Source organism: Hippopotamus amphibius, chromosome 1 (genome assembly GCF_030028045.1).
Source record: "Hippopotamus amphibius kiboko isolate mHipAmp2 chromosome 1, mHipAmp2.hap2, whole genome shotgun sequence".
In the NCBI taxonomy this organism is placed as follows: domain Eukaryota; kingdom Metazoa; phylum Chordata; class Mammalia; order Artiodactyla; family Hippopotamidae; genus Hippopotamus; species Hippopotamus amphibius.
In genome coordinates this window covers 59,765,566-59,791,334 of record NC_080186.1, presented here as the reverse complement: position 1 = coordinate 59,791,334, position 25,769 = coordinate 59,765,566, and the positions used below count along the sequence as shown (strand labels likewise).

The following is a 25,769-nucleotide window of genomic DNA, read 5'->3' as shown; positions in this document are numbered from 1 at the left end:
ATATTTCAAAAAGAATTCATGTAAATCCTTTTGAAACTCTTCCAATAAACTGAAGAGCAGGGAATACTTCCAAACTCATTTTACGAGGCCAGCATTGCCCTGATACCAAAGCCAAAAAAAGACACTACAAGAAAATAAAATTACTGCTCAATATCTCTGATGAATATAGATGTAAAAGTCCTTGAAAAAAAAACTAGCAATTGGGGAGGCAGTCCAAAATGGCACCTTCTTCCATGGATACACCAAATCTACAGCTACATATAGAACAATTACCACTGAAAAAGAACAAGCTAAACAGCTGCTCCACAACAAATGATAAAAGAGCCACATTTAGATAGGTAGGAGAGGTAGACATGGTTCCCCCCCAATCCCCCCAAAACCCACCTCCATTAAGCAACCCACAATAGGAAAGGATCTCATGGGCCTGGAGCTACTGCCTGAGATGCAAGGGGTTTGTGCCAAACCTTGATACCTACACTGAAAAAAATGAAGCCCCCAAGACATCTGCCTTGGAAACGCAATGGGGCTTAATCCAGGGGAAGTGGGGGGGCTGTGGAAGCTGAGATACTCCTTTTGAGGGACTCATGCATGGTCTCACACTTCCTGGGACTCAGTGCAAAGGCAGTAGTTAGAGAAGTGTTGGACTATATGTGAAGGAGATTCATTTATTAATCTTAAAGTGACTGCTGGAGGGGCAGATATGAGTTGTGACTTAGGGGCCAAAGCTGTTGGTGAGCACCATTTTTGCACTCTCCCTATACCTTGCTGGCACAAGTGGGTGCACAAAGACACAGAGTTCCTAAAGCAAAGTATTGTGAATTAATGTAAATCAACTTCAATAAAATACTTCAATAAAAAAAGTACATTAAAAGTATCACACACCAAGATCAAGTGGGATTTATTCCAGAGAAGCAAGGATGGTTCAAAATCTCTGCATTAAATCAATCAAGGTGATGCACCACACTAACAAAATAAAAGATAAAAATCATATGACCATCTCAATAGATGTAAAAAAAAGCATTTGACAAAATTAAACATCTACTTATGATAAAAAAAAACAGCCTCAACAAGGTGGATATAAAAGGAATGGACCTCAAAATAATAAAGTCTGTATATGACAAATCCACAGCTCACATCATACTCGACAATGAAAAGCTGAAAGCTTTTTGTCACGATCAGAAACAATACAAAGATGTCCACTTTTGCCATTTTTAACCAACATAGAATTGAAAGTCCAAGCCTCAGCAACTAGGAAAAAAAAAAAAAAGAGAGAAATAAAAGAAAGAAAGGCCATCCAAATTAGAAAGGAAGAATTAAAACAGTTACTCTTTGCAGATGACATGCTGCCATATATATAAAACCATAAAGAGTCCACCAAAAAACTGTTAGAACTAATAGATGAATTCAGTAGAGTTGCAGGATACAAAATCAATACACAATATCTGTAGCATTTTTATACACTAACAACAAACCATCAAAAAGTGAAATGAGGAAAACAATCCCATTTACGATTACACCCAAAAGAGTAAAACACATGGGAATAAATTTAACCAAGGAGGTGAAAGACCTGTACACTGAAAACTGTAAGACACTGATGCAAGAAATTAAAAAGGACATAAATAAATGGAAAGATAGTCCACTACAAAACACTGCTGAGGGCTTCCTAGGTGGCGCAGTGGTTAAGAATCCGCCTGACAATGCAGAGGTCACGGGTTCGATCCCAGCTCCAGGAAGATCCCACATGCCACGGAGCAACTAAGCCCGTGTGCCAAAAAAAAAAAAAAAAAAAAAAACACTGCTGACAGAAATTAAAGAAAACACAAATAATGGAAAGGCATCCCATATTCACGACTGGCAGACTTAATATTCTTAAAATGTCCATAATACCCAAAGCAATCTACAGATTCAATGCAATCCTTAGCAAGATTTCAATGGAATATTTTGCAGGTAGAGAAAAAAAAACAACAACTCTACAATTCAAATGGAATCAAAAAGGAGCCTGAATAACCAAAACAACTTTGAGGAAGAATAATAAAGCTGGAGGCCTCACACGTCTTGACTTCAAACCATATTACAAAGCTACAATAATCAAAACAATTTGCTGCCAGCAAAAAGACAGAGATACTGACCAATGGAATAGAAAAGAGAATCCAGAAAGAAACCAATGCATATGTCATTAAACTGTCTTTGATAAGGGTGCCAAGATTAAACAATGGATAAAAAGTAGTCTCTTCAACAAAGGGTGTTCGGAAAACTGGATATCCACATACATAAGAATGAAACTGAACCTTATCTTACGCCATACACATAAATCAACTTAAAATACACTTACATCAAGGAACCAATGGATTAAAGACTAGTAATCCCTGAACCATAAAACTCCTAGATGAAAACATACACAGAAAGCTCCCTGACATCTGTCTTGGTGATGATTTTTTGGATTTGGAACCAAAAGCAAAGGCAATAAAAGCAAAAAGAGACTATTGGGACTACATCAAACGAAATACTTCTGCACAGTAGGGAAACAATCAACCAAGTGAAAAGACAACCTACAGAATGGGAGAAGATATTTGCAAACCAAATATCTCATAAGGGTTTAATATCTGAAATATATAAGGAACTCTCACAACCAAACAGCGAAAACCAAATAACACAAATTAACGGGCAAAGGACTTGAACACACATTTCTGGAAATAAATCATACAAATGGCCAAGAGACACATGAAAAATTGTTCAACATCACTAATCATCAGGGAAATGAAAATCAAAGTCATAATGAGATACCTCCTCACACCTGTCAGGATGGCCATTGTAAAACAAACAAACAGAAAATAACAAGTATTGGTAAAGATGTAGAGAAATTTGAACCCTAGTGCACTGTTGGTGAGAATGTAAAATGGTACAGTCACTATGAAAAGACTATGGCAGTTCCTCCAAAAATTAAAATAGAACTACCATATGATCCAGCCATCTCACTTCTGGATGTTTTACAGAAGAATTAAAAACAGGATTTGAAGAGATATCTGCTCTCCCATGTTCACTGCCACATTATTCACAGTAGCCTACACAGGCATTCCTTATTTTATTGTTATTCACTTTATTACACTTCACAGATACTACATTTTTTTTTTTTTTTGAATGATGAAGCAGATATGAGAATCCTTCTTTTATTAAGCCAGATAGTAGAGATTTGAAAACATGGAAAACAATGTCATATTTCGGAAAAATATGTTATTAAGTTGATAAGTCATTGTGTGTATTATTTTATTTTAGATACTACATTTTTTACAAATTGAAACTTCATGGCAACCCTGCATTGTCAGATGATGGTTAGCATTTTTTTTAGCAATAAAGTATTTTTTAATTAAAGCATGTACATTTTTTAGACATAATGCTATTGTGCACTTAATGGACTACAGTATAGTATAAACATAACTTCTGTATGTATGGGGAACCAAAAAAATTTTGTGTGACTCAATTTTTTACGGTATTTGCTTTGTTGCAGTGGTCTGGAACTGAACTGCAAAATCTCCAAGGTATGCCCATAGGTGGAAACAACCTTAATGTTCACTGATGGATGAGCAGATAAAGAAAATGTTGATTTTTGGACTATTGGATAAAGGACTATTATTATGCAGCCTTTAAAAAGAACAAAATTCTGACATAGGTTGTAATGTGTATGAGCCCTGAAGACCTTATGCTAAGTAAAGTAAACCAGTCCCAGAAAGACAAATATTGCATGATTCTACTCATATGAGGTATCTAAAGTAGTCAGGCTCATAGAAGCAGAAAGAGAATGATGGTTGCCAGAGGTTTGGGGAGGTGGAAATTGGAGTTGCTGTTAAATGGGTATAGAGTTTCAGTTGTGCAAGGTGAAAACATTCTAGAGATCTGCTGTACAAAAATATGCATATAGTTAACACTACTGTAGTGTACACCCAAAAATTTGTTAAGAGAGTAGATTTTATGTTATATGCTTTTTACCACAATTAAAAAAAACTTCTATGGGCTTATTACCATTTAAACTTCTCAACTTTATATCTAAGATCAGTCACAATTTACCTACTAACTTTTTTTTAATTTCTACACCTCCATCCCTGTGTTGAGTTTGTACCTGTTGCATAGAATCTCTTGTTCCTTGGATCTATTTGGCCAAATCCAATTCATCCAAACTCAAATTCCAATTTCTCTATGAAGTCTCTCAGAAAAATGGCCACAGAAATTGTCTTCCTGAGCTCCTTATCCATTTATGATGTGCTGCCTAGTTCACTTTTTAACTTTTCATATGTGGAAATCTCATGTTTCCAGTGGATTACAAGTTCCTGGTTCAAAAGAGCATGTTTTAATTGCTTAACAAAGTCCACTGCCCATTGTACAAACTCAATAAATATTTCTCAACTGACTAAATGCTGCCTGGAAAATAAAATGGTTAAAATAAGAAATCTCTGTACAAAATCTTGATTTTGGAAAGTGAATTTTCAGGGCTGGGTTGAAATGATCTCAGAGAACTATTTAGGAATGCATTTTCATCTTACCGAGTTATCTCACCTCTATACAGATAAACGCATAACATATTTTAATAATTCACTGTAAAAAATTATTTCCATATATTCTATAACATAACCTAACAAATATGCTTTTTCTAAAAATTTACCAGGGACGTTATACAACAGACAAGAACAGCCTGTTTTACCATCCTTAATTCCATAGCCAAAGTAATAAGATAAACCATTATGGCAACAAATAAGTTATTCCTCTGTGTACCAGAGAATAGAGAATATTTATTGGTACTCACTTTCTGCAGTAAGCAGCAAGGGATGTGGTTTTGCTAATGTTTTGGGATGCTTGAAAGCAGATTGCCAAGTTGGATAGCTCTCAAGAAGGCTTGCTGAAGTATGCTTTGTATCTATATACACATATACATACACACACAGTCCCATAATCAATGGAACCATAATTAACACAAGTTTCCAATGTTAGTTTGAGGTTTTTAGTTATCTGGCAGAAAATGAGGAGAAAATAAAAGGCTTCTTTAGAGCTGTGCCAAATTGCTCTGGAAGGAACACATTTGGTTCACAAATAGGGTAACCATGTATTTCAAATAGAGTGCACATGATCTTCTTGATGACCATCTTGCATAGCCTAAACAGAACTTTAATAATTTATATTGTCTCCACTTTCCAAATAAGACATATATATGAAAATGAAGGAAATTTTAACATGTTTCCATAACACAGTGTATACAACTAAAGGAAAACATCATGCAAATAAGGTCAGTAAGTCTGGCTATTTTTCCTTCTGTTTCTACAAACAATTTTAAGGCAAATAGGAAGGATGAAAATGAGAGACAAAAACAGACCCTTCCCAACCTGTAAAATATAAAATCATATTCCTCTTCCTTTAAAATTTTCTGGTTCTTTTGATTAAATCACCTAAGATATTATATTAAAATTCAGTGATGTATACAAAAACAATTAGTCTTATAATGTTGGTGCTGATGAAGCTACAAGCTCCTGTTTATTGAAAAAATTTAGATAAAGCAATCCAAAAAGTAATTACTACCTACTGGAAATTCAACCATTAATATTCATTAAAATGTCTGGCTTTCACGTTTTTTTGTCCCATGTTTAAATATTAATTTTAAGACTAAAGGAAGTAATAAGAAGGAAGTTTTAAAGATAACTATTATAATAATATTCAAGAGGTCAACTGGCTTTCTTAATTTCTCTGACATTTTTCTTAACAAAAATTTAAGAGAAAAAAATTTATAAACAGAAGAGGATTTACAAAGCTATCCTGTATTCTTCACATGGTATGATATGTATACTTTAAAACATTAAGTTAGGGGCTGGAGAGCAAGATGGGGTGGGGATTCAGAGGTACAAACTATCACGTTGTTGGGGAAGCTACTAGAGTAATGTTGTTCAGGCCTCAGAGACAGAAGCAGGATCCCCGGATGACCTGCGGCCTTATCTGGACTGCAGGCTTGCTCACACACCTAACAATTGCTGCTAGCAAGTCAAGCATCGCTTATGATAAGAAAGGGAGTGGGTCTTGGAATTTCTTTAGCCCTGGGGACCTGACCAGTCCCCTCCCCCCCGGGGTCTAGAAATTCTTGTGACTCACAGGATGAAAACAACAGCATTATTATAGTAACCCAGAGCTGCATTTTTGCACACAAATTGATGGTATCAGTTTGCGGCCTGGAATTATAAGCAGGAGCCCCCAGAACTCCCATGTGAAGTCTCACCCGTGGAGTGGACACACTGCCTGGGACCCTTCCCAACTGGGACTCCAGATTGTTGTTCCAGGGACTTCCCAGTGCTGCTTGGACCTGGATTTAGGTGCTTCCCCAATTTGGTGATGTATGAACCTCTGTCTTTACTATTCTTTCTTAGTTAATTACTCTTTTAATTAGTATACTGTGATCTTTGTTAATTTAATAAATTCTCTTTAAATTCTTGCTTAACTGAATGTAGAGTGGTTATTTTGCCAGCGAATCCCATGAACCTTGAAACCTGAAGCAAGGCTTTCAGCAAAACATACATATAAAGTTAAAAAGTGCTACCTTAAAAGAATCATACACCATGATCAAGGGGGATTTATCCCAGAGATGCAAGGATTTTTCAATATCTGCAAATCAGTCGGTGTGATATACCACATGAACAAACTGAAAACCATATGATCATCTCAACAGATGCAGAAAAAGCTTCTGACAAAAATTCAACACCCATTTATGATAAAAACTCTCCAGAAAGTTGGCGTAGAGGGAACATACCTCAACATAATAAAGGCCATATATAACAAACCTACAGCTAATATCATACTCAATGGTGAAAAAGCTGAAAGCATTTCCTCTGAGGTCAGGAAAAAGACAAGGATGTCCACTCTCACCACTTTTCTTCAACATAGTTTTGGAAATCCTAACCATGGCAATCAGAGAAGAAAGAGAAATAAAGGGAATCCAAATTGAAAAGAAGGACTCAAACTGTCACTCTTTACAGATGACATGATACCACACATAGAAAATCCTAAAGATGCCACCAGAAAACTACTAGAGCTCATCAATGAATTTGGTAAAGTTGCAGGACACAAAATAAACGAAAATCTTTTGCATTTCTATACACTAACAACGGAAGATCTGAAAGAGAATTTCAAGGAACAATCCCATTTACCATTGCATCAAAAAGAATAAAATACCTAGGAACAAACCTACCTAAGGAGGCAAAAGACCTGTGCTCTGAAAACTACAAGAGGCTGATGAAAGAAATTGAAGTTGACACAAACAGATGGAAAGATATACCATGTTCTTGGATTAGAAAAATCAACATTGTCAAAATGACTATACTACCCAAGACAATCTACAGATTCTATGCAATCCCTACCAAATTACCAATGGCATTTTTCACAGAACTAGAACCAGTATGTTAAAATTTGTAGGGAGACACGAAAGACCCTGACTAGCCAAAGCAATCTCTAGAAAGAAAAACAGAGCTGGAGGAATCAGGCTGCCTGACTTCAGACTATACTACAAAGATACAGTCACCAAAACAGTATAGTACTGGCATAAAAACAGAAATATAGATTAATGGAACAGGACAGAAAGCCCAGAAACAAACCCATGCATCTATGGTCAATTAATCTACAACAAAGGAGGCAAGACTATACAATGGAGAAAAGACAGTCTCTTTAATCACTGGTACTGGAAAAACTGGACAGCCATATGTAAAAAGAAATGAAATTAGAACATTCTTTAACACCATACACAAAAATAAACTCAAAATGGATTAAAGGCCTAAATAAGTAATTAATATAAGTAATTATAATAAACACATATAAAATATATAATAATATATATAATAAATACATATGTAAATAAGTAAAAAAATATATAGTAAGATCAAATACTATAAAACTCTTAGAGGAAAACATAGGCAGAATACTCTGACATAAATCGCAGCAGTATCTTTTTGATCTGTCTCCTAGAGTAATGGAAATAAAAACAAAAATAAACAAATGGGTTATAATCCAACTCAAAAGCTTTTGCACAGCAAAGGAAGCCATAAATAAAAACAAAAGAAAAACCACATAATGAGAAAAAATATGTGCAAACAACGTGACCAACAAGTGATTAATCTCCAAAATTTACAAACAGCTCATGAAGCTCAATATCAAAAAACCAAAAACAACCAAATCAAAAAATGGGCAGAAAACCTAAATAGACATTTCTCCAAAGAAGACATACAGATGGCCAAGAGGCACATGAAAAGTTGCTCAACATAGCTAATTACTGGAGAAATGCCAATCAAAACTACAATGAGATATCACCTCACACCAGTCAGAATGGCCATCATCGAAAAGTCTACAAACAATAAATGCTGGAGAGCGTGTAGAGAAAATGGAATCTCCTACATTGTTAGTGTGAATGTAAACTGATACAGCCACTATGGAGAACAGTATGGAGGTTCCTTAAAAAATTAAAAATAGAGCTACCATATGATCCCGCAATCCCACCATGGGCATGTATCTGGAGAAAAACATGGTTTGCAAGGATACATTCACCCTAATGTTCACTGCAGCACTGTTTACAATAGCCAAAACATGGAAGCAACCTAAATGTCCATTGAAAGATGAATGGATAAAGATGATGTGTGTATACACACACACACACACACACACACACACACACACACACAATGGAATATTACTCAGCCATTAAAAAGAATGAAATAATGCCATTCGCAGCAACATGGATGGACCTTGAGATTATCATACTAAGTGAAGTAAATCAGACATAGAAAGACAAACATGAGCTATCACTTATGCGTGGAATCAAAAAAATGATATAAATGCACTTATTTACAAAAGAGAAACAGATTCACAAACTTAAGAGAATGAATTTATGGTTTACCAGTGGGGGGGGGGGGAAGGCTGGAGGGATGGATAGATTGGGAGTTTGGAATTGACATGTACATACTGATATATTTAAAATAGATAACCAACAAGGACCTACTGTATAGCACAGGGAATGCTGCTCAATACTCTGTAATAAACTAAATGGGAAAAGAATTTGAAAAAGAATAGATACATGTATATGTGCAACTGAATCATTTTGCTGTATACTTGAAACTAACACATTGTTAATCATCTACACTCCAATATAAAACAAAAATTTTAAAAAATTGTGAATCACTGTTGCACACCTGCAACTTATATAATATTGTATATCAACTATACCTGAATAATTTTTTTTTTAAAAGTTAGGGAACCCTACAGAAGAAAAAAACCCTACAGAAGAAAAAAGGAAATTGGGAATTAACTTCAAGAGGAAGTAATTAAGTTCAATTATTACTTCCTCTTGAAGTTAATTCCCAATTTCCTAAGGCAGAATCTGTTGCTCAATTATCTAGGCTCTCATAGCACTTCCCCAACTCTTATATAGCACATCATACAATATTCTGTGATTTTTAAAAAAATCTCTCACTGAACTGTAATCTCAGCCAGGGAGGGACCATAGCTCAGAAATCTTTGTAATCCCAAATTTAGTACTTGGCCTAAAGCATAAAAGAAACTCAGTAAATGTTAAATAAATGAATTATTGAATGAATGGAAAGATGAATGTGTTTATATATGTATCAAGTTCAAGTTCCTAAGTATACAGCAGGTAAGGGGCTAAACTACAGGTAAGAAATTCTCAACTCAATTCTCTATACTACCTCTCTCTCTCAGTGTACGTTCATGCTACTATTTCTACTTTGGGGCTTGGTTTACTACTAGATATTGATTATTTCTACCTGATGTCAACGAGGTACATCAAACTATATATACCCTGAATCATATTTCTTGTCTTCCTCATCTTCCAAACCTCCTCCTCATTCTGAGTTCCTTATTTAAGTCAATGACATCAGTAACCCAAGTCATAGTCTCAGTTTTATCTTTAACTTCTCTTTCTCCCATCACCTTCATTTAATCAGTTACAAGCTGTATTGTTTCTATTTCCAAATTAGCTTTTAAATACAGTCATTCAATCATTCATTCAGCCAATATTTATTGTGTTCCTATTATGTGTTATGGATATTATCATGGTTATTCTGATGTGTATAAAACCAATTAGTGTCTTTTTCAAAAAGCTTATAGTCTAACAGAGAGATAAGAAAATCAGCACTTATATGAAGATAAGTGCTTGATAGATTTTTTTAGGAGCACAGAGAAGAGACATATCAATTAGATTTGAGAGGAACAAGGAAAGCTTCCTGGATAACATGGCATGTGATGTGTAGCGGTTAGCTAGATAAAGTAGGGCACAGATCCAGACAAAAAGAACAGCATGCAGGGAGCTGTGAGATTTGAACAAGTATGGCATGTGTGGTACTCTGAATAGTTTGCTTGGAGTAATGCTTTTGGAAGAGCAAGGGGATATGTGACTACATGAGAACAGAGTTAGAGATCGAGAGTAATTCATAAAGAACCTTGTATAAAAAGTAAAGAATTATAATCCTTAACCTGGAAGCTGTGGAGACACTGAAGAATTTAAGTACAAGAGTGCCATGATGAGATCTATACAAACATTATTACACCAGTCGTTTAGATGTATATTTGAAGAAATGCCAGACTGGAGGCAGGAAGAACAATTAGAGGGCTATTACACTAATCCTAGTAAAGAATAAATAGGGCCGAAATTAAAAATTTGGCAGTGAAAATGGTTTCAAGGGCAAAAAGGGGAAATTTTGAGTCAAAGGAGAGATCAGGATAAAGGTGATAACTGATGGCATGAGGTCATTCAGGAGTCAGAAGAGGGTTTGATACAAAACATATGTGAAACTTGAATACTGAGGAGGGGGAAGAATACCTCTTCTATGGAGACAGAAAGGGAGGGGGAAATACGGCTTTATATACATGGAGTGAGTTGATAGGTGGCCAGTAGCACTGCCAGAGAACACACAGGATGCCCAGTTAGATTTGAATTTCACATAAACAATGAATAACTTTTAGTACAAATATGTTTCAAATACTGCACCTTCATCCTCTCATAAGTTCCCTTTTCCTGAATGCTATACATCTCACTTGTCTGTCTGCAAATTCCTACTGATTTGTCATGTCCGCTCAAGTGCTACCTTCTCTACAAAGCATAATCTGAGTCCCCTAACCCTATACTCACACAGTATCACATATTATGTTATTCACATGGTTATTATAAAGGATTTCCTGTATATATGTCTCTAGATTGTAAGTTTCTTGAAAGTAGGGAGCAGGACTTTTCATCTTTGTAGCCCTAAGGTCCAGCACAATGGATGTCACATAAGAGGCAGCCAGTAAATATTTGTTGATTGAGTGAATCTTCTATTTCATTTCGGATCTTTAAAATTTTTTTTCTAGCTTTTTCTAACTCAACTCTTTGCCTTCATTTTCTCTCCTGTTAAACCATCCTCCACGCTAACATAAGAGATACCTTTAAAAACATAAATCACCTAGGACACTTTACTACTTAAAACTCTTTGATTACTTCATGATGCCCATGGAAGAAGTAGAAACTCTTCAACATGGTCTTAAACCTTCCCCACAATTTAATCCCAAAACTAAATGGTTAAGAGCCAGACTTTGAAATCACACCTGGGTTAGAATCCTGGCTAAGTCACTTGATAGTTATGTGACTGTGAGGGAATAATTATCTATAAAATGGGAATTATATCTACCTCATAAAGCTGTTGAGAAGATTAAATGAGATGCTGTAAAACATTTACTATAGTACTGTAGTACTTGACACTATAGTGCACTAACAAATATAGCTATATTAATATCCTTTCCAGCTTCATCTCCTAACACTTCCTCTCTTCTCATACCAATAACCTTCCACAGCAGCTAAACTTCATAACCTGCCACTTCTCCCAACTTCAGTCTATTTCATCATTCTGTGTTTTTATTCACAATACTTTATTTGTTTACAGTGCTCATTTTATGTCGGTCTGTTTGGAAAAGCTTGGCATTTAAAGTTTTGCTCTGGATAATCTGTAGTCCAGATACACAACAGTAGTAAAGGAAGTTAGAAATGATTAAGTTTCTTCAGGTAGTTTGTGCTATGTATACATTCCAGAACACCATAGGTTTTCTTTCAATCAGTGGATATTTTAAGGGCCCTAAAGGGATTTAGCGGTCAGAAAACTCTCATCCATTTAGTGTGTGCTATAGCTTTGGGGTTTTTTAATTTTTTCACCTCTTGTAAGAAATCCTTTTTCAGTTAATTATGTGCTTTGGAAACACTGTCACCCTTAACCAAACCAGGAAAATCATTTTCAATGACCTGAAGCCAAGAGACTGTATAAACATACCCCTAGTAAACAAATGACACCAAACAACAACCAGACACGCAAACCGCTTCCTGAATATCTCAAAACAAGCTGTACAAGGTTTTTAAAGTGCACTTGAGGCAGCTCAAAAATATCTAGAAATGTCTGATATTTCTAAAAATTTTTTTTACCCATTCATTGAGATTTGAGATTAGAAAACTGTAGGTATCATACTTTTTTATTTCTTTACCTTTGATCCTTCAGGGCCATTTTGTCCAGGAATCCCAATATCTCCAGGAAAACCCTAGAGAACATAAAAATATAGAGAGTTTATTCCATAGCAAGTTACTTTGAATCTATTAAGCATATAAAAATTCCCTTTGCCTTTCTTTGATGCCCAGTTAAAACGATTTATTCTCCTCAAAACTTCAATATTAAAAAGTATTGTTAAGCAGTTGTCTGACATTGGAATACAAAACTTACAAAGTATACTAAAACAGAGCTTACTTCATCAGTTATTCACGAATAATCCTCAGGCCCACCCCAAAATTCTCTGATTCAGTCTTAGAGATTTTTGAAATCTTATTCAAAATCATTCACAAGTTGAAAAAAAGGCAAAAACATATGTATCAGGTCTTTTCAGTGTCATATGGGACACAGAGCCACCCAAAGATTAGGGAAATGTATTTTGTTAGACTCACTGTTTACTAACCATATGTTAATTCTTCTGTTTGGTAAAAACAAACAAACAAAAACAAAAAACCCCCAAAGGTTATAGCTTAATAGACAGGATAGTAATCAGTTTTGTATTTAACTCAACTGTCTTATTCTACCATTCCCATATTCAATTGTCTGTAAGTAGCTCAAATGTTCTCTGAATTTGTTTTAACATCTTACTGGTTCCACCATTACTAAATGAATTGAATAAAATCTTTGACCCATGTTTACTTCATATTCACCTGAGAATCATAATTTTACCTTTTTGGAAATTATACTTTAGCAGTCTAAAACAGTTGTCTCAAGAAACAGAAATGGATCAAAGTGTTAAAAAAAATCTATGCTGAGTAAAGGCCATGAATGTTGCTCTAAAATGGTTAGATCAATATTCTTACTGAAATAACACATTAGAGTGAAATTCATCATGATCAGTTTTAATATTGATAATAAGCTAATAATTACAGTTTTACCCATATTTTGTCACAGATAAAGCTGTTTCAGTGTTTTCTTCTGACATGGATAAAAGAATAAAAAGTAAGGCAAGTACAAGAACCATATCTTTAAGAGCAAAGAAGGCCCCAATTAAGTATGAATGTCATCTAGAAAAGATCATTCAGTGGAGGGGTAAATATTAGGGTAATTAAAATGCCAACAAGTAAGATGGAATAGCAAAGTTGATTCTGGAAAACTCATCCTGGAAAAACAAAACAAAACAAATCAAAAGTAAGTGATACGAACTTATCCAGTCTGGATTAGGACAGAAATGCCTTGACTCCAATTTAAAACTTGGATTCTGTGGAGAAAAATATTACTTGTGGACGTTTCTGGCAAGAGACAAGGCAGTGGTAACAGAAAGACTGGACACAGAATCAGACCTCTGGAAGTTTTGGAATAGAATACGTTTAACACAGACATGCTGACTGCTTTTCTAACTAAAGGAAATCAGGTTCACCTATACTTTCTCAGCCTTGAGTAATTTTTCCTTATTTTCTTCACCTGGAACACAAGTTTTAAATAGGAGATTGAATAATATATTACTTGCAAACCTTTCTTTGACATCCAACATCCTGAATTAGGGCCCTTCTAAGTTTCTCACACCATCCTAGGGTCCTACAAGGCTACTTAACGTAGTGTTTTGGCTGGTTCTGTTTTTCTCATCAGATCGTAAATTTCTTTTTAAAAATTTTTATTTATTTATTTGTTTGTTTATTTATTGGCTGCATTGGGTCTTCGTTGCTGCACCCGGGCTTTCTGTAGTTGCAGTGAGCGGGGGCTACTCTTCATTGTGGTGCAGAGGCTCCTCATTGCTATGGCTTCTCTTGTTGCAGAACACAGGCTCTAAGCACACAGGCTTCAGTAGTTCCAGCACATGGGCTCAACAGTTGTGGCTCACGGGCTCTAGAGTGCAGGTTCAATAGTTGTGGCGCACGGGCTTAGCTGCTCTGCAGCATGTGGAATCTTCCTGGAGCAGGGATTGAACCCGTGTCCCCACAAAAGAATAAAAAGTAAGGCAAGTACAAGAATCATATCTTTAAGAGTAAGGAAGGCTCCAATTAAGTATGAATGTCATCTAGGTGGATTCTTAACCACTGCGCCACCTAGGAAGTCCCAGATTGTAAATTTCTTGAGCGTAGCTTTATCTCTTATTAACCACCATATTCCCAGAAACTAATACAACACCCAACACATCGTAAATGCTAAAAAATTGATTTTTTTTATTGTTGAATAATGACTTATTTCTTTTGGAAAAAAAAAAAAAAAAAAAGACATGACTGCTGGCTACTTTCATCCCCTCAGTACCAGTTTACAACCACTGGTTGACAGCATCCTCATGGATAAATTCATAATTCCTGTCCATCCTCCAGATGAGCCCTGAACACCTTGTCATACTAGAAAGCAAGAAAGCTGTAAAATGTATCAAATCTGGAGTCACAGTTAAAAGAACTCTGGGAGGGCTTCCTAGGCGGTGCAGTGGTTGAGAATCCACCTGCCAATGCAGGGGACATGAGTTCGATCCCTGCTCCAGGAAGATCCCACATGCCCCGGAGCAACTAAGCCCTTGCGCCACAACTATTGAGCCTGCGCTTTAGAGCCCATGAGCCACTATTGAGCCCACGTGCTGCAATTACTGAAGCCCAAGCTCCTAGAGCCCGTGCTCCGCAACAAGAGAAGCCACAGCAATAAGGAGCCCACACACCACAACGAAGAGTAGCCCCCACTCACCACAACTAAAAATAAAAAAGAACTCTGGGAGCTTAAAGAGGATATCACCAGCCAGATACAGGACAATACAAACTTCAATGAGGATAAAAATTGCAATGGGTTGAAACATATCAAATATTTACATTCAGAAGTTCATAATGATACAACAACAGAGGATGAAAGAGAGACAACTTATTATCTCCAAAACTGGTAAATGAAGGTGAAGAATCAAGCATTTACCACCTTTTGTATACATACCGTAATACAACTAACCAAATAGTAGATTAGGGGATGTATTCCAGCCAATAAATGAAAAAGAAATGAAAGAGCAAGAATATCTTCATTTTGTAATCCCCTAAATAATCTATGTATGTAGGGAGTTGAGGAATCACAGCTGTTACTAACATCACAGAAAAAGAGATAGACATTTTGTGCTTCCTGATGAAACAACACGATACCACCCATAGTCTTGCCAAAAACAAACAAACGAGCGAAACTGACTTTGGCCAGGCCTCTATAAGTGACTACCAATTTGCAGGAAATACACAGGAGAGAGAGTTATGTAGTTAAGCAAAATGATGTAGTTAAGCAAAATCCAGGCTGTGGGAAACTCTACAGGTTAAATGGCTGGGGATTGACAATTAAATTATAAAGCGGGAAAAAGGCAATGGAAAGAGAACTTGTAGATTGACAGACACAAGAGTAAAACAAACAAGACTAAACTGTAGTTTTAAAAGATGTACATCTGAGTGATAAACCGTAAAAGAAAAAAGAGGAATTGCTTACTTTTGGGAGGAGATACGGGCTTTGGTTGGGATCCAGAAAAGCTTCTGGGGATAACTGGCAGTTCTATTCCTGACCTGTGTGGCAGTTATGAGTATTTGTCTTATAATTGTTTGTGGTATACATTTGTTTTAGATAGTTTTCAGTGTCTGTGCTTTATTTTCAATAAAACAGTAAGAAAAAATTTATTGAGGTGACTTCTGGACAAACATGGACTACTGAGTATATGCATGAATATCTGCATTATAGTAAGAGTATTAAAAAGACAAAAAGTGCCAAAGACCAGGGAATAAGAGACAAAAGATGTCAACAAATCTGATCTTATATTATAGCCATGTATGATAAATATTTTAAAATTAAAACTTTATTTAAAAGTTCAGAAGCACATCAGTATAGTTATTAATAGGAGAAAAAAGTCTCCTCAAATAGGATACCTTAGAAACTTGGCCAGAGAATATTTTTATTATTTAAAAATCCTATATCTGGGTTACCACCAAGTAAAGATCTTACCTTTTAAATAATAACTTTAAAATATAAAAATCTGAGTTAACTGAGTCTACTGAATTTTAATGATAACGTATGTCTATAAAAGAAAATTTTTAAACTCTCAAATTCATCACTGACAGTGTAAATCAAATGACAGGACATGGCCATCTTTGCCAAGTAGCAAAATTTCAGGGAGCTTAGAGATTGAAAGATTTAAAAATACACCATTCAGAGTCTATAACTTTCATTAAAAAACTACACTGGCATGAAACTATACAGAAAGAAAATTAAAAACAAAAATCTGATCAAATGTTTTCTTTTCTGCGTAAAATACTTTGGTAAACACTGAGAAGTCAAAATGGTTTCTCCCACAATGTGCTTCACTATCTCAGTTAAATTGTCACATCACAATTGAAAATATAACACCTTAGTGAGGAAAAGGAGGAGCAGTCTGACTTCCAGAGCTTTTTCTTAAAAACTGATAAATAATTGACATATAACATATTAGTTTCAGGTGTAAAACACCTGTATATATATAGAGAGAAATGATCACCACAATAAATCCAGTTAAAATCCACCACCATACATAGTTATAATTTTGTGTGTGATGATAACTTTTAAGATCTACTCTGTTAGCAACTTGCAAATATACAATACAGTATTATTATACTATGTCACCATGATGTACATTACATCCCCATGGCTTATTTATAACTGGAAATTTGTACCTTTTGATCCCTTTCACCCACCCTCCCCACACTGATCCCCCAATCTGTTCTATCTCTGAGGTTTTTTTGTGTTTGCCTTTCTTTAGATTCTACATAAAAGTGAGATCATATAGCATCTATCTTTCTCTGACTTATTTCACTTAGCATAATGCCTTCACAGTGCATCCAGATTGTTACAAATGGTAAGATTTCCTTCTTTTTTAAGGCTGAATAATACTTAAACAGATTTCTTTTTTCTATTGAGTTGTATGAGTTCTTTATATATTTTGGATATTAACCCCTTATCAGATATATGATTTGCAAATATTTTCTCCCATTTCGTAGTCTGATTTTTCACTTTTTGGATGGTTTTCTTTGCTGTGCAGGACCTTTTCAGTTTGATGTAGTCCTACTTGTTTATTTTAGCTTTTGTTGCCTGTGCTTTTGGTGTCAAATCCCAAAAAATCATCACGAAGACCGATGTCAAGGAGCTTTCTGTCTACGTTGTCTTCTATGAGTTCTATGGTTTCAGGTATTGCCTTGAAGTTTTTAATTCATCTTGAATTATATTTTGTGTATGGTGTAAGGTAGGGGGTCAAGTTTCACTTTTTTGCATGTGGCTGTCCAATTTTTCCCAAACCATTACTGAAGAGATTGTCCTTCCCTCACTGAATATTCTTGGCTCCTCTGTCATAGATTAATTGACCATATGTGGATAGACTTATTTCTGGTCATTTTTTCCTTTCTATTCTTTTCCACTAATCTATGTTTCTCTTTTTATTCCAATATCATACTGTTTTGATTACTATAGCTTTGTAATGTAGTTTGAAACTAGAAGTGTGATATCTCTAGCTTTGTTCTTTTTTGAGGTTGCTTTGGCTATTTGGAGTCATTTGTGGTTCCATAGGAATTTTAGGATTGTTTGTTCCATTTTTGTGAAAAATGCAATTGGAGTTTTGATAGGGATTGCACTGAATCTGTAGATTGCTTTGGGTAATATGGACATTTTAACAATATTAATTCTTCCAAGCCATGAACACGGGATATCTTCCCATTTATTTGTGTATCCTTCAATTTCTTTCACCAATGTCTTATAGTTTTCAGTATACAGGTCTTTCACCCCTTTGGTTAAATTTATTCCTAGGGTTTTTTGGATGCAATTATAAATGGGACTGTTTTCTTAATTTCTCTTTCTGATAGCTCATTATTAGTGTATAGAAACAACTTTTTTTTGTATATTGATGTTGTATCTTGCATCTGGTGCCTTCTTTATAGAAATAGTTTAATCACCAATTTTTATCAAGAAGCAGAAAACTCAAGTAGCTTTAAAAATAATAAGTAAAAATGTGTCTTCTTTTTTTGGGCTCCTAACGTTTGTTTACTGCACTGAGAAGAGTGATTCAGCATTCTCTCCAGTAAAAACAATGTTTTATTTTTCTCTAATCACTAAAGGCTGGAGTCTAATACACATGCATTTTTAAAGCAAAACCTGGGAACCAAAGCACTAGCAGATTCCATTAGTTTCCTTAGAAATAATAAAAATAAAATATTGTCATTCTTATTCTGGCAGTAGTCAGAAGTTTGGAAGCTAGAGTGTCCTAACAGAATAAATATGTGATACTCTACATTATACATTGAGCACATCAGTACTTCTTCAATAGGAGTGGTAAATCTGTTTTATTTTGAAATATATAGTCCTTCCAGTTAAAAAATAGTTAAAAATGGTAAATGGATAAACAATCCAGAAATAAATAAATCCAATGGATAAACTAATTATGGTGTGAAGGTAAAATGAAACAACCTAGATGAGTCTCAAATGCATTATGCTAAGTAAAAGAAGCCAGACCAAAAAAGAGTATATACTATATGAGTTCATTTACATAAAACTTTAGAAAAATGCAAATTAATCTAAAATGACAAAAAGTAGATCACTGGTAGCCTGGGAAGGGTGGGGACAGAAAAACAAAATGATGGATTACAAAAAGTGAACAAGTGTTGAGTTTGACAAATACCTTTTCTATCTTGATCTTGGTGATGATTTCACAGGTTATACATACATGAAAAATTATGAAATTATACAATTTAAAATATACAGCTTATTATATACCTCAATTATATCTGTATAGAGCTATGCAAAAAAAAGTTAATTGGTATTGGGTGTTTTATATGATCACTTGCTTTTTGGTGGGCAAGAGTTTGTAATGATTTGAAGACCATTAGAGAGAAAATAGAATTTATTCATTGAACTTGGCCCCAGATAAAATCAGTGAAGTTCAGAATTTGAATTGTTTTGGAGGTAATAACCTGTTCATCTATAATAGGTTAAAAATAAAGTACATATTTGGTTAAACAAACTTTTCTTATATTTTATAATATAGCTTTAAATACTCTGTTGTTATAGATAAGAGGGACATTTAGGTCATTTAACTATCATGAAAATTTCAAGTTTTTTTCATTGATTTTTATATACATTGTGCATTAAATACACAAGAACGCAATATGGTTTGGCTTAAATTTATCTTCTGAGTAGTTTGTAAGTCTGAACAAAGTAGAGATGAATATATTCCTTTGAAAAATAGTCATATTGAGAAAAAATAAAATAAACCATTTAAGATAGGGCAACATACAAATTACGAATTCTTAGAGGGCAAAGTTATACAAAGTCTGGTGCTGCGCATACAGTACATTCAACAAACATTTGATGACCTAAATTGATGAACAAATTAACAACAAATTCTATTTGAATAATTACATTTTCAATTATGCAGTTTCAAAAGTTATCCTTTGTCTGAAAAAACAAACAATTCCCCCCACCGAAAAATAACCAAGCATTATAGCTTCTATAGATAGGATTGAAATTTTACATACGCAAACAAGAATGAATGCATCCAGAGGGAGAGAGTTTCTGTAAGGGGAGAATTTGGTTTGAGACATGGATCCAAAAAACAATCATAAGATTTTGTTCTTTAGCATTTGTGGAAGTACATGTCATGTCAGGAATATACTGAGTCCAAGTAGGAAAGTAATAAAAGAAGATTAAAATGACCTTTTCTGAGTGAGAATAATCCATCCAGAAGTTAATGCCAAAAAAAATATTTGAAAGGACAAAAGTAATAAATTCACTTTCCCAGTAAACTATAGAAACTAAACTTTAGCACAGGGCAGTGTGCAACTGCAAATTAAGGAACTGTTCTGTCTTCTGAGAAAACCACAAATAGAAAATATGAGCTTCTGGAAAAATAAATGCAGAATGAAGAATTCATCTAAGTACCTGGCTCTCATCCATTCTCTTTTGCTGTTTTAGATCTAAAAAGCCATTAAACCCAGATTTTTTTCATTATGATACTGCTTAAAATCTTTGCAAATAATTATTGCTATTTATATATTTTCCCTTTTGTAACTCAACATGTTTAAGCAATAAATACAGCACAGCTGAACTCCAAATTCCATTTATATGTAACATTCTAAAAACTTAGCAGAGAAAATCCACAAAGATAATAAAATCCCTGATAACATAGCATACACTCTCTCTTCTAAATAAAACTTTGGTTAAATAGTATTCACAGTATGTTTGAAGTCACTCAAAAAAACCTACAAAGACAATTGCAAAGTCTACTTTTATTCTACTGAAATCTACAGAACACTATTACTGAACTTATAATTTTAAAATAAATTATTTTGACTATTATTTGATACTTGAGTTTGGATAACCTATAGTGACAAAAAGCAGATCAGCAGTCAACTGAGGAAGTGAGGAACATGAAGGGCAGACATGAAAGATTATAAAGGTAAACAAAGAAATTGCGGGGTTTGATGGATGAGTGCACTATTTTGGTTTTGGTGATTGTTTCACAAGTTAAACATACATCAAAAATTATCAAATTATATAATTTTAAATATATACAGTTTGTTATATGTAAATTATACTTCAATAAAACTGTAAAACAAAAAGGTAATTGGTACTGGATGTTTTATAAAACCACTTGTTTTTTGGTAGACAACAGCTTGCGACCATTCGAAGAAAACCTGTCACCAGATAAAAATCATTGAAACTCAGATTTCAAAATGTTTCAGAGATAATAAAGACTGTGATTTGATCCTTACTTTAGATAAATATCATTTTAGGTACTCATTGTCTATATATTTGACTCATTTAGGAAACTTATGAGCATCTAGTCATTCCTTCAACAAGTAGTTACTTTGTGTCAGGCACTGTTCTTGGTACTAAACATATATTAGAGAATGAAGATATTCCCTGTTTTCATAGACTGTATTTCCAGAGACCCTTTATCTCAGATCCTCCTCATTTCGGTGTAAGTTTGTGGCAGGGAGTGGAAAATTGGTGATTTAAAAAGCTGATTTATACTGTTATGAGGGACTGGTATATATCAATCACCTACATTTTTTTAAAATACACAGCTATGGGCCTGGGCCACTCTATGTTGTTTCTCACTCTCTCATTTGCCAAATGGAACGAATACTGTGGCTACCTTGTTTTCTTTCTAAAATCATATACTGATTAGTTGAGATATAGACCTATATCTGGGCCCTGGTGAGAATGCACCCTTACCCAAAGAATCTGGCCTTGGAGCTGTAAGCAATAATTGAGCAACACATTGGGTTATCTTCCTTTAGAGAAGGGACAGTGTATTTTCAGCTGTGTGGGTGGCTGCACTAAGTTACCAAGGGCATTTTTAAAACTGTTTAAGTGGGAAGAAGGGTATATTGGGCACCAAAAATGTGAAATGTAGAGGGCATTTCTTTTTATCTGCTCACCATCTCTTCGAGAAAGTACTCTCTTTCCCAATTTGCAGTGCATGTGCTTCTGGTTTCCATCCCAGTTTTTAGGAGTGGGTATATGATCCAAATCCTGACAATTACTGTATTCCTGTTCCATGGCTATTGTGACTGATTTTAAGATGACCATGTAATCCCGGTCAGATTGGCTGGAGTCCACCTTAGAATTTTTGCTGGAACTATATGGAAAGCAGTGCTTTCTTTTTGGTAAGATTCCTAACTGTGAAAGCAATATAAGCCTAGAGTTGCCAAGAGCCATTTTTTCCACAATGTGTTCCGAGTGAAGCCAACAGAGAGAAGTAAGGCTAAGAGATGAGAATATCTTGATTATATTCACCCAGCTCCTGTATCTAGCCAAACTCTGGGCACATGCACTGCTGGACTTCCTGACTGCATTAGCCAGTCCTGACTTTTTGGCTGAAAACTATTTGAGTTAGGTTTCTGTCACTTTCAATGGAAACAGACCTGACTAAAACACTGAAGTGTCTACAGTTCTCTAAATACACCTAGCTTCCTCATGTATCTGTTCTGGAATGCCCTTGCCCTCTGTTTGCACTTGGTAAGTCCCTACGATTTCTTCATCTTTGCTCAAACAACCACACTTCTTGGAAGTCTTTCTTAACTCCCCACCCCAGGTTCCTTCATCACATAATTTGTTACCAACTTAAATGCATCATGATCTGTGAAGCCTTTCATAGTTTCTTTTAGTCAAACTCAGTATCTTGTTCCCTTATATTCCTACAGAATTCTGTTAACATGGTTGTTTAGTACTTATCGCCCTATATTATAACTATGGACGTGTTTCTTTATTCCAATACAGTGTGAACTCATGGAGGAAAATGAATATATCTTACTCATCTTTATACCTCCAACATTTAACTTAATCTGTTGCTGGAGATAATTCTCCATAGTCTCTTGAATTTCTGTACCTTATGCAAATGAGGCACTTACTATTCCTTGTACCAGTCTCTTTTCAGGGCATTTTGTATAGTAAAGAGAGAGAGGGTGTCTCCCCCTGTAGTAAAAGGCAGGAACACGTTTTGTCCACATAATAATGTCTTTTTTGGAACCCATTATTTTTTATGCCCATTATGAAAGATTCAGTCAGCTTCCCTAAGCTCAAAGTTCCTCTTAACGTAATGCAACCCACTGTAGACGCAAATGTCATCCAGCTCTCTTCATATCACCCCCTGAGAACTGAAGCTCAGTGAGTAGTGCAAAAATGTTGATAATCCAGAAACTACTATTGCTGAGAGTAATAAACTATCCTCTGTCTCTGTCCAAGGAGTCTCGTGTCTCCTACCAGAATATGTGAAACTGTCAGGCTAACCTGTTTGATTGCAAATAGGATAAAATCTCAGATCGTTCACAGTCCCTAACAGTCTCTGGTGATAAGGATGGGATACTAATGGAGACAGAGCTTTCCAGAAGAGGAATTATGAGGACTTCACCAGATGATAATGGGATATGAGGAGAGTTAATGGGAATTAGCAGTGAATTTGACCAAATTGTACAGTCAACTGGGCAATAAATCATCCCCCACTTTATTACCTGCTAAAAGGAGGAACTGGGAAGATGGCTGTAGGCCAAGTACCAGGAACAGAAAGTATCTTCAAAGACAGTTGCCCTAATTGTTGCTAACTCTCCTTTGGGTGGAATGATTTCCTCATCAATCTGCTGAGCAGCCTCAGGTCTACCTCACTGCAACAACAGTACAAAGTACTATTATAAACAGTAACTAATGGTACTAAGATTCATCCTAGGTTGGCAGAAGATTCCACCCCTTTCAGATAACAGTTATAGAGATTGCCACCTATACTGAGTATGAAAGGACAGAAATTTGTGACCACTATGGACAGAAACCAGGCAAATCAATAAAACTTTGGCTGGTTTACTTGGGAGATGAGGCAGAAGATTCCATAATTTCTTCCACAATACAACTGTGATATTAGGCCTGACTATCTAGCTACTGAATACTCGGCGTGTGACATTGCTTGGAATCAAAGGCCTTATGCAATCTGGCACCAGTCTACTTTTACAACCTTATCTGTCACCTCTGTCCCAACACAAGGAATCTGCATCAGCTAACCAGCTTATTCCTGTCTGTAAATCCACATGCATATTACCTACATGTCTAGCTCTGGTCATGTGATTTACCCCGCTTGGATTGCCCTCCCTCTTTCTTGCCCTTTATTCATCTACAATCTAATTCAAGATCCATCTTTCCCATGAACGCTTCCCTAATCCTTCTATCTTATGTTAACTCTCTCTACTAACACTGAATTGTAATGACTATTTATTTCTCATATGATGCCATTACCATTATTAACAGTATAGGTATATACCTTGTCTTTCTCAGGCAAGCTGCAAATTTCCCCAAATTATGGATAATACATTTTTTGTATATATCCTACAGTGTTCACGAGGCACAACTTTGCACAATGTAGGAACTCAAGAAAATTTTTTATTGACCGATTTAATCACGTTTTCTTTTAGCACTACTTTTTGAGTAACAACTAAAAATACCAAATTACTCAACCAAACCCACGTGATAAAAGATACTAAAGATGTAACTACTTTAAGTGAAGGGAACCCATTAGCACTAAGATCTATTCAACTAACCTAGCTGGCCGCAGGCAGCTTCATTCCAATTAAGTTCATGCAAGTGTTAAAATGGACATTCAGAAGCACACCTTCACTTGATATGAGCAGATTCTCCAAATGAACTTTGGTCTTTGTCTCTAATGAAGACCACCCTGGTGGAAAAAGATGACCCACTGCTTGGCTACTTCTGGTATCTCTGTGATTAGTGGTCTTGGCTCATTTTTACAGTAAACAACTGGCCCCATTTACCAAGAACATCATCCAGAATTCAACTATTTGGCAATCTCTGTAGCCCAGGGAGCTTAACAGCTGAATCAACAAACATTCTAACTATCCTGCTACCACATTTGAAGCTGGTTTTCTGCCAGAACTGGGAGGAAGCATGCGTTAGTGCTTAAAACTGATACTACTACACTTAAAGAAATAGAAAACAGTCCTGTACAGCATTTTACAAATATTTTTCTTAAAAACAAAGAATCATTATGGAAAAAATTTAATCTTATGTTTTAAAGCACATGATGTTTTACCTTGAGACACCTCTAATATTTACAATTCTGTGAAGAGCTAAATGCACAGGTATATTTACTTCTTTGCTACAGCAATTTAATAATTCACCTAGAATAAGCAAAATGTTAAAAAGCAAGGAAAAAAAAACTCTGAAGTGGTTTGAAATGACATTTGTTCTGATGGTCTTTAATGACGAACAATTCTCTTCAATGCCAATGGCAAATAACAGCATTTACAACAAAAACTTCACAGTGCTTTGCTTTTACCCACTCTTATGAAGATTTGAATTTCCAAACTAGAAAGCTCTAGCAAGAAATATTGGCCAGTCTTGTCCTGTCTTGTTGGTAGTGCAGGTGACCACTTGTACAGTGTGATTAATTTGAGGAGTATCAAAGTTTCTAATCACCCACAAATTTTTCCCTGCTCACTAAATAACATCCAAAATTATACAATTCAAGACTCACTGCATTAGTTTCAGGTTTCTGTTTAGTGTTGAAATGTAAATATCCTTGAGAGGGATTTATATTGCAGCTGGCTGTTTTAATCAGTCACTGATGGGAGTTAAATATATTTATCAGGCTTTGATAAGAAGGGTAAATTATGGAAAGAAAAAGACACACTGGTTGTTTGAAATAGACAAGAACTCATGCCCAAGAGGGAACGGATATAGAAAGTAGAGACC

The 25,769-nt window shown here is 35.3% G+C and overlaps 1 protein-coding gene across 1 annotated transcript in view; it reads right to left on the bottom strand.

The window, feature by feature from the left end:
- The window catches only part of COL24A1 (collagen type XXIV alpha 1 chain), a 346,898-nt gene that overhangs the window by 208,208 nt on the left and 112,921 nt on the right, over positions 1-25,769 (bottom strand). Inside the window, exon 21 of the mRNA XM_057714246.1 lies at positions 12,535-12,588. Within this exon, the coding sequence (XP_057570229.1) occupies positions 12,535-12,588 (54 nt within the window). The remainder of the gene's footprint in view (positions 1-12,534; positions 12,589-25,769) is intronic.